At 42.4% G+C, this 10,700-nt stretch overlaps 1 protein-coding gene across 1 annotated transcript in view; it reads right to left on the bottom strand.

Annotated features, from left to right (window-relative positions):
- TMEM235 (transmembrane protein 235) overlaps positions 1-10,078 on the bottom strand; it is a gene marked incomplete at its 5' end in the record, with an annotated part of 12,648 nt that extends 2,570 nt beyond the window's left edge. The window contains 2 exons of the mRNA XM_010131474.1: positions 401-538; positions 9,998-10,078. Of these exons, the coding sequence (XP_010129776.1) occupies positions 401-538; positions 9,998-10,078 (219 nt within the window). The remainder of the gene's footprint in view (positions 1-400; positions 539-9,997) is intronic.
- Positions 10,079-10,700: the final 622 nt, after the last annotated feature.

Here is a 10,700-nt window from a genome sequence, read left to right as displayed (position 1 = left end):
AGGAATGCCTAGCAAGACCCCCTTCAGGAAACTCAATGCAAATAAATGCCTTTGCAAAAATGTCAGTTTTCTTAACAGTTGTAAGATCTGTGGAAGGCTATCAAACCCCACGCTTTACTAGTTCGAAAGTCACTTCTCCATTCCTCCACTAGCCTGTCTGTAAAGAATCTGGGCACTGTGCTGAGAAGGTATGAAATCTTCTGTGTTACTGGGCACAGCAAACACCTCGTGTCAAAGTGTGACTCACTCCGTAAGGATGAATGGCTGTGTGTGATTATTTGCCTGCCCTGACTCCAAGTGGCAGCTTTCTATTCCACAATCCATCAGGAGCTGAGCAGACACCAAATGCATGAGCACCAGCATTACTCTGAAATGGGTAAGGCAGCTGCGTGATAAATACCTCCGAAAAGAAAAAGCAGTCCCGTAGTTAGAAGCAGGAGGTAGGCCCTGGCAAGAATACTGATGAATCCAGTCATTCCTCCAAAAATCATCAGTACCAAGCTGAGGGGCATCAGGATCACAAATGTTCCATGCATGTCTGAAGAAAAACAAAGAATGTTAATATTTTATTATTTTATTATGGTGTCACTGGATGTACTAATAGTTGTTGAGTGCAGAGCCTCTCATCAGGGTCAAAGCTTTATTCCGTGCTGCACACACGAGAGTTTGACAATCCTCTGGGTTTTCAGTTTAAGTTGGCAGGACAAATTTATGAAATGGAGGAAAAGGTAACATACAGAGCAAGCCCTTCACAGGATCCCAGGGACCACAATTAGCAAGGATATCTCTACATGGATATGTTTAAGCATTAAAGCGTCCTCAGATGCTAAGCCTAGCTGGGTGACAGGGGATGCATGGCATATCAGGGAGTCACTGACAACAAAAAGCAGCTCTGAATCACACAGGTCACAGTGAGGGCATTGTTCCGTTCGGGTGGCGACATCCCGCAGATGCTTTGGTTAAACGCTTTCTGCACTGTCACGTGTCCTTTAATGACCTGATCTAACAAATTGTTGACCTTTTCCTTTGTTGCAGCTGACCATCAGCTGGAGGTAAATCTTCCCGTCCAGCTCTGATTCTGTGTCTGTCATTGTTCTCTGCAGCAGCTTCACTAAGTACATTAACCTACCCTCGCTGCTTCCTCCCATGCTAAAGGTTTTACATTCATCTTTCTTGATCTCTATAACATTTTAATAGCTCTGTAAACAGAGGGTTGCTATGTATTTTTTCATATCACACCGTTTTTTCCATCATAAACCATCTTTGTGTCATTGTTCCTGCGGCGATACCTCACATGCTGGGACGGAGCATCACTCTAACACCAATATGACGTGCAGCGAAAAACCCGTTTATTTCCGACAGTGCTCTTCTATTTATAGACAATAGATTCTTGTTTACACGACTGGTTACATAGCAATTGGACATGTCCCTTGTCACACAGACAGTACGCATCTCTTAAGGCACTATGATTGGATAAAGGAGTTAGTTCACGCACAGTTTCCGATTGGCTAGTGTTAATCAAGCAGAGGCTAGTTAGAGGTATAATTTCCCACATGATAATGTTGCAGCTGGGTTTCGGCTGCTAAGTTTCCCAGAGGGAGTAGCATATTTTTCATAGTTCTAATTTCTGCTAGAAAGATACCAACAGTTCCCTCTCAGGCAACCTACCTACAATGTTGAACCCAGCTTTTTCTAGAACAATAACCCCAAAAAAGTAATTCGGGTTTTCAGTATCAATTTATTTTACACCAGAGTGAAGTGAAGGTTTACCAAGAACAGAAAACTTAACATCTGTTTTCTAAAGGTCTCTAGGCTTCAGTGTTTCATTTAATTTCACAGAAGGACGATACACCATCAGCTGGTTCCCAAGCAAGAGGAGGCAGTTCAGAGATCACAGTTTGTGTGGGATCAGATGATCGATTTTTTAAAGTCGCTGGAACTGCCCGCTGAGTTGGAGGAACTCCACCTGCCACTGGCTAAGGATCCAGCTTAGCCTCTTCAGTATCATCACAGAGATAAGAAACAATCGTGTGCGTATCTCTGGTCAGTTCTAAAAGGTTGGGACGGCTAGGAAAAGCCTGCATGGGACCAAGGCAGACACTATTAATTTCTTTACTTGTGTCGAATGTGGTTTCAAGATATAATTATTTGTTTTGTGGAGCACAGAATATGCTCACAAGGAAAAATGTGGCAAATGACAAAGTTTTGGGAGGGGACCCTGCTCTTCTCCCACTTCTGTTTCCTTACGCTGGTGTCATATTCTCATGTTCAGTCCCACAGATGCCCACATCAGGATCAGCTGATGCTCAGAAAGCAGGAATTCAGCATTCTGCATTGAACAGAGCATTTTCCCTCCTTGCTTCTAAATCTGAGGATACTACTCAGGCTTCCTTCAGCAAAACTGGCCAGGGCTGCTGTTGCTGGCTAAGCCACCCAAACCTATAGCAATTCTTGGACACTAATGGTCAAATCCAGCTTCCGTGTACATCCAGGTTACTGTGTACAAACCAGTACGTCAAAATTGTTCACAAGCCTTAGTTGAACTCCTAGAGGAGAAACAGCAATGGAACTTTGGTCAGGAGTTTGATACAGTTAGAAGTGGTTGTCAGGGATGTGATGGGATACTATGCTACAGAATAGAAACTTGGCATGAAATTTAGTTCTCGTATTCTAGTGAGGCAGCAGGAGCAAGCAAGTTTTCTGCCCCATTTGTTCTTCTGAGGGCATTAGCCCTGAGTTTGTTTCCCCACCACTTTGACATCCATGTGCCCTCTTAGATTTGGTCTTGCATGTAAGAGGTGAAACGGCCTTGGTGGGGATAAAATCTGACACAATTAACACTTTCAAATTTGGGATGTAAGAATGCTGCCACTCTGCCCTCAGACCTGGCTTTGCTGGGAGGGAAGAAACATAACCAAGCTCCTCACAGAGCCTGTGCTTTGTGATTTTCCAGGTGTCCCTCACAGTCAAAGCTGCTGCTAACAAACTGTATCTCAGGGCAGCAGCACTAACAGCTGCTGCTGCTTTGACTTCAAGTTCCTGCATCTAGGACTGTAACCTCAGCCAGGACAAGTGCGGGTGAAGAAGATAAGGCTCTGAGCGTAACCTTTTGAAGCAAAGGGAAAGCAAACCCATTCCAGAGTGTTCTCCTGAGGAGTGTCACAGATTACATTAATGACCCGTGACAGTTGCATGTGACATCAGAATAACTGTGACTCATACGCCCTCTTCAGTGAAAATACAGCTCTTAAGGATATCTCAGCCGAAACCCACAAATCCCACTGCGACAGAGCCGCCTTCTTCCTACGCTCAGCTGGGTTCATTTCTCATTAATCACCTGCAGCTTCTTTAAAATCAGATATTTAATGGATTGTGTTTGGTTAAGCAGCACTTTCATCACCTCCAGAGTTCTAGTTCAATACCTAATACCCATTTGTCCTTCGTCTATGAAACCTGCACTGCCTGGGAAACTTATTCTAAAATGCTGCCATGGAAACCGCTCAGGAATCTGAATTCATGCCATCTGGCATATGATATTATGCCATTATATTCCTTGATTAGAGGGATAGAATTCGTTTATAGGAGGACATGACTTAAAATATCTTTACTGTGTTTCTGTCTTCAATAATCATCTGTGAGAGACATTAGTTTTGCCATCATTTAAGTGGGTTTTAGGCTGTGTTGAAGTATGTATTTATGTGTTGTGTATTATACATATAACTGTCTTAATTTTTATTAAATTAGAGGAGTATTAATAAACCAACTGAAGCATTTTGCACAAGAAGAGGTGTGTGCACTTTCCTGTAAAACATAATTCAGTTTCCCACATCTATTTCTCAATGCCTGAGTTACCTGTCAGTCCAACATGGAAGGTCCGATAGTTTAATCTTGAAAAGACTGAGACAAAGTGATGAACGTTTAGAAAACACTCCAGTTCTTTGCAGCAAAGAAGACTTTAATTGCTTGATCTGTGTTAAAGAAATTTTACAGCAGCCAGCCCAAGATGGTTTACTACAGATCTGACCAAAGGTCTGTGAGAACGACATCCCCAGCATGCGTCCAGATCTGTGAACATGGCAGAGTTTTTAAATGACCACCCAACACAGTTGTTGATGAGTTGTTTGTAACAAAAATCTGTGGAACGAACTGAAAAAAGTGAATGGTGTCAGAAGTAACCAACTGCAGGTCTAGCACTTCTGTTAATCATCTCCTGTTAACATGTTGGAGCATAATTGTCTCAAACTAACTTTGGGTTATAATATATAATATTATAAAAGCAAACCATCTCTAGAAATCTGTAATACTCGCCTCATCAGAAATACTCCAAATGGCAGCAGCTCAGAAGAGCATATTTAAGGACCTGATTATCTTCCTCAGCAGTAACTAAATTGCCAGTTAGAAAGACAAAGGGCTCTAGCTGAAACAGAATGCTGGCAGCAGAGGGGTTGCTCTGGAAAGACTTGGCAAAGCCAGGAAGAAACAGTGCACTGGGAAAGCCTGACCTGACTGCAAGCAAGGGAGGAAGGAAACAACTTAGAGAAACAACGAGCGACAGAGAAGAACTGCCTGTGGCCAAATGTGAGGCTTCTAGGCTTGAACCCCAGGGACACGAAGGCCTGGATTCCCTCCTCTTCAGCAGAGAAAAGATGATGGTGGGGGAGAGCTCACAGAGTTAGGGTACCCCAGGACAATTGGCTAAACTCTGGACTTTGTGTTACATGTTTTGGCTTTGTCTTCTTCTCGTGCAACAAGTCTCTGAGTTAAACTGGAAGACAAAGTGAAGATAGAAATAAAATGATGCCAGATTTAGTACACATAGGCACTAATGAAAACCTTCAACACTAGGCATGAGTAGAATGATACACATCAGGGATGCACCGTGGTTCACAGTCTATTGCTACATTCATTTGAAAATGAAAAGAGTCACCAGAAGCTGTCACTGACTAGGTCTCAGCTGCAGTGACGCTGAAGTTATCTCAGATTTCCGTATATATCTGCTGTAATATCTACTGCAAGTACCCAAGCAAATGTTCACCGGAACCTCTTCGAAGAACCGCTGCACCGTTGCTCAGAAACAAAGCAGATCTGATTGGGTATACACCTACCATATCAATTAAATTAGAATTTCTATGTACGTCATTTAGGTCTTACTTCACTTGGCCTCTGAACGGGCTCTTGCCAGGTATTCCAGCCCTAGCTGTTTCCTCCTGATAACTTAAAACCAAAAGGGAAAATTGTGAAGAACTGTAAATGGCAGCCAAAGAATAAAGCATTCTGGGACTATAAACATATAAAAATGCAGGAGGCCCATAAAGAGTGAGGGAAAATATGAAAACAGCTGTTTCCGGACTGTTACAGGGTCCACATGCTGTCCCATGCTGTCCCATCACAGCAGTTTTGTTGAGGAAGAAACCAAGGCAGCTGTCACACTGGAACAATGGAGATACCGGTAACTGCTCCTGCCGCAAAGACTGCTTCCCTGCAGGAAGCACGACCTTGTCTGACGCCTCATTGTTCCAGCTCTATTGATGTCTAATAAAGAAAAAATAAAAATACTTGGGGGAGAATGATTTAAGTAGTTGTGCATGGGCAGCTGCACACTCCAGTCTTGGTTTTATAACAAGAAAAACATTTTCTTCGAACCACATATAAGTGGAAACCACATCCATTAAGTGATCATCTCTGGGTGGCTGAGGAATAGAGGACAGTACTAAGAAGCGACTTATAACAGGAAATCAATCTCTGGCCATGATGTTCATGTCACTAATAAAAAATCAGAATTGTCAGAGGCTTAGTCATACCTTGTAGATACCTAATGCAGCCGCTTTGTGTGTCAGAGGCAAACCAGGGAGCCATTAAGAAAAAACAGTAGTTTCTCTCACTTTATTTTTCGTAACACTAGCTCCAGTCCTGCAGTGTAGCTGGGATCCTGCACCAGTCTGGGCTGCAAAGCCAAGATTCAAGAGAAATGATCTGGTTTGTAATTTTGCATCTGTTTGCATCTTTGAACCAAAATGGCCTCTCATGTTTTGGCCAAATAACGCATTATTGATGTTGCTTTGATGTGCCCCTCCACAGCCCTCCAAAAAAAAAAAAAAAAAAAAAAAAAAAAAAAAAAAAAAAAATCTTTGTGGCAAATTGGTTTTAAACTGTAAGAGCAGGAGAAGGAAGTCGCACAAAAAAACCCTCCATGTTTTAAGAAATTTCGCCATGCTTTGAAAAACCCTTAGCCACAGCTTTGTAGGATCAGCAAATCCTCCGGTGTTCAGTTCAGAGGAACGGAGATGGAAGCAACTGTTGTGTTGCCGAGCAGGCGTCCCCATCCAGTCATAACACATTGCTTTCTTTTTTCGACAGCTCATCTGTCCTGCAAGAAGGCCTTGAAACAAGTCTGGAGTACAAGCTGATTTTGATCAGAAATACTGATAACGTTGTTCGCTGTGCAGGGATTACACTGGCGCTGTCTTTAGCTACACCTGTACTGGAATTTTCTAATTATTAACATACAGACCTTGGTAAATGAAAAATACTTGTATTACAAAACCACCAAGAGTAACCCTTCTCCAACACAACTTGGTTTTCGGTTGGGTTCTTGGTTTGGGATGGGGTGGGGTTTTTTTAATTATTTTACAAAGCTGCAACTCTTGGGGGAAATGTTTCAGTAGGTTAAATACTGTCATTCCTTCTGGGACCAACTCCCCTCCCTCTAAATGTGGCAAAGCTGCTCAGCGCTCCTGATGCAGCTTCCTTCGATGTCAGCAACAGCCTTCTTTTACCTTTTAGTGACACGCGGATTCAGCTCCTCGTCAAAAAAGTTGTTCTTTCTGCTTGTCACCCATAGCTGGCACAGGAGGATGCGTGACAAGAGAAAATCCTGGGGTGTTTCTGCTGACACATTTCAGGTTTAAAGGTGACTTTCAGAGGACCCTAGTGGTCACTAAGAGATTCTGATAACTGTCTACATTGTGAAAAGTCACATTTTAGTTTTATTTCTATATGGAACATGGGAAAATTTTCATTTCCGGTAAAACAATTTTTTTTTTAAATGCAGAAATCTCAGAACAGCTAGTGGTGGGTAGTCTAGAGGTGTGTTTCTTTAGACAGCGGCTTACATTTTAAAGAAATATGTAAGCATGCTATAACACAATCGGTAGTAGATAAATATTTTCAACATCGTGGGCTTGAGGGAGAGAGGATACATGCCGTATGTCCAGTTGGAGGGAGTGGTAAGAAAGGAAATGGAAGCCTAACAGACAGGAGAAGGGATGCTTGTGTCTAATCCATTGCGCAGGATTACTCCTGCCATGTGAAAATCCATCATGCTCCCAGGCTTAACTAGACCCAGGTTGATTGGCTGAGTAATATTGCTGGTAGCACAGAACCTTCACTTGTGCACCCAGTTGTTTTAATCTGCCAGGAGCTCTATTTGACGCATGCAATAAGCCTAAAAAGAATCTGCTGGGGATCAATAGGAGATTGAAATGTGGAGGGAGGGAATGTGAAAGCTTTTCATTCTCTAGTGAAGCATTTTCCTTCTGGCAGCGACCAGCACTCCTGCTCCCACCCAGACCCAGCTCTCTGCACTCCGGTGTAGACTGTCTCCCATCTCTTTAGCACTTGTGTCTAATTAAGACATGCCAGGAAGAGCATGGGAGCTCTGACAAACGGGGACAGGGCTCCCGATGTGGTACTGAAGTGCCTGGATTAGGAGACAGCCCTTCTAAATCTTTTCAGGAATACTCAGCAAGAAACACATCTGATGTTGCTAAGGCTCCTGAAATTCAGTCTGCCAATCAAACAGTGAGAAAGATGGGTGTACAGCTAGAGAGGGTGGGGTTAATTCCATGAGAACACACCTGCACAGGCATACACAGAGAAAAAAAACAATTTTTCAAAGTAACTGATTAAAGCTGCGCAATTAGCCTGTTTGCGTCATACAGCAACACGTGAAGAAATTACTGTAACTACATCGGAATCCACGATCCCAGAATTGTCCTCTAAAATTCTGTTTAAAATGTGTTGTACATGAAGATGAAGGTTTGCCCTGATCTGCCTAAATATAATTCTGTGACCACAGTCAGAAACCATTAAAGGAGTGTATGGCTGAAGTAGAATGTAGTATCTCAGTATTCAGTGAGCCCAGATGGCACTTAGAAAAATCTGTATTTTCTACAGGTATGAAGTATTGACATGGACGGCACTTCCTATGTTCACCTGCTGTTGCTGTGGGTCTGTAGCCTCACCACTCCGAAACTGCATTGAAGCTGAACATCAAAAACATCAAAAAGTTGGCTCTGTAGGGCATTCCAATCAGACCTAGCAGATTCTGTCAGTGAAAGGAGCTTTGATTTCTTATCTCGTAATTTTTAAGCAGACTACGGCTGCTTATAATAAAAGTTGCAAGTGTCTTTGCAGACCTGAAGTCTTTGTCCAGGAACCTAAAAATAGTACTTGATACGAGAGCAAGAGATAAAAAATTTCTGAGGCTCTGAAAAGACCATACACAGTTATGAATTCAATTTTTACTCATAGTCACTATTTTCTTACACTTCATGACCACCAAAGAGCTGTCCTTTGTTTCCAAGCCAACATCATTTTTATAACCAAAAGAGCTCTGTATAGGCTCTGCTCTTGTTTTGCAGAATTCAGCTTTCACTGAAGAGCCGTAATCTAAAATCTCCTTGTCTGAGAGAAATTACAGACCTATCTTTCACACATATAAACAGGGATTTGAAATGATAATAATTTTGTCCTGAAATTTCAGACTATCCCCAACATAATAGTTGAGGTGCCCACACTCAAAACGTGATCAGGCTGCTTAGATTCAGTTGGAACTCTAAAGGCTTAAGCGGTCCAGCAGACCAGCAGCGTCACTGACCCTCATGGTTTTCAGCAACACCGAGCAGCGAAGGCCCTCTGTCTTCAGCTATGAAGATTGGAGAAATGACACCTCTCGGTCAGAAGGCACGGAGAGACCATCTGCAACCTTGAACCTGTCAGTACCTTTGTACAGCTGTTTCAGCAGCCCACGAGGAACTTATTCCTACTTTAACTTCCAGCCGCTGTTACAGAACAGCTGCATTCACGTCCCTACCTCACCGGCTTGCTGTGCCGGTGAGCTGCACTTCTAGCTACATCATGAGATGATGCTCCATGAGACTAGAGACACTCGAAGCCTCTCTGAAGGATTGCACGGGGAAATGGCAGGATTTGAGGGAAGGGGTTCCATCCTGAGACACAAGACAAATGCAAAGATTCTGCTTGCAGGGGAAAAACAGCCAGAGTCAGAGAGGAGAAGTGAATAAATAAAAAAAGAGCAAGCCCATATACAAGGATGTATGAGCAAAGCATTGTCAGAATATGGTGCAAAGAAGCTAAGTTGTATTTTAGGAGAAGCCTGAAAGTATTTAAAAATGTTTAGTTTGGACTTTCTGAAACAATCTGACATTGCTAAATGCATCTAAAGACAAGGAAGTGAATATCCACCAGTGCAGTTAGAAACTTAAAGCAATCTTTTTGAACAAAATGTTCTTCAAAAACTTTGAACATTAGTCATTTTTGACATTAGCCATTGATTTATTTTCTTTAATTTCCACATACTTAATTTTTTTTCAGGAATCCCATTGAAAGGGGCTGTCTTAAAGATAAGGTTCAACGTGTGCTTAAGCATTTTCAGTGATCAAACTCTTTTGAGGGGATTTTCAACATTTTTGCCTTTTTTGCCTTTTTAACAGTTGTGTACCTTCCTGAGCCATTCCAGGCAGAAACACCTTGCTCCTGTGGCAGAAATTAGCTGAACTTGATATCAAGTAGATGGTTCTTTCAGAAGAAACCCCACTTAGAGACCACACGCAGTGACAGAGACTGTACAGAAGCAGAGTCAAAACACCATCTCAAAGAGCTCCCCTCTGAATCGGAGATGGGACCTCGTAAGTGGCCAAGGAGGGAGGGAGGAAGGGGCGGATGGTCGTATAGAAATAACATAGAAGTTACTCACGCAAAAGCTGTCTGTGTGAATCAGTGATGTTTGCAGTCTCATGCCCGAAGGGGTTTATCAAAGGGTAACATTCACTCCTTGCTAACAAAGAAGGGGAAAAAAATGGGAAAAAATTGTGTTATCACATCCTATTGCAATTTTTTTTTTGCATGCACATATGCTCCATATAATATTATCTGCTTTACAACCAGTCATTCCTGGGTAGGGAAGGAAAGGAGAGGATTTCAGTACCCAGCACTGGCCAAATTCTGCTCCCATGGGGCTTCTGCTCATGTCAGTGGGGCTCAGGGTACAGCGTTCCTCCCAGAGGGGAGAATTCCTCTAAGCTGCTCCTTCTTCCCTGCTCCACTAGAGTAACGTCTGGTCCTCCCTCACTCCTTGTTTTTACTGGTGGAATCAAACCCAAAAGCAGTATGCCTGGCATACAGATTAAACTAAATAGGGAAATTCCTCCAATATCCACATAGGGATTATGGATCTTCCATGAAAATCCAGAGCTGTGAAGTACCAAGCTCCATCAAGCGTAGTACAATCACCTGGTGAACTTGGTCGGTCTTCAGTCACCTTCCTTTAGTTAGTAGGGGATTAAGTTAATTTTGTTTACATTTGTATTACTTGTAGATATGCACTTCAAAATAATAATATTTATATTGCTATCATTTATATTAATATTACTTATTTAAGTATAGAAACTATATATTGT

Source organism: Buceros rhinoceros, unplaced genomic scaffold (genome assembly GCF_000710305.1).
Source record: "Buceros rhinoceros silvestris isolate BGI_N320 unplaced genomic scaffold, ASM71030v1 scaffold10172, whole genome shotgun sequence".
NCBI classification, from domain to species: domain Eukaryota; kingdom Metazoa; phylum Chordata; class Aves; order Bucerotiformes; family Bucerotidae; genus Buceros; species Buceros rhinoceros.
This window is presented reverse-complemented; position numbering and strand designations above follow the sequence as displayed.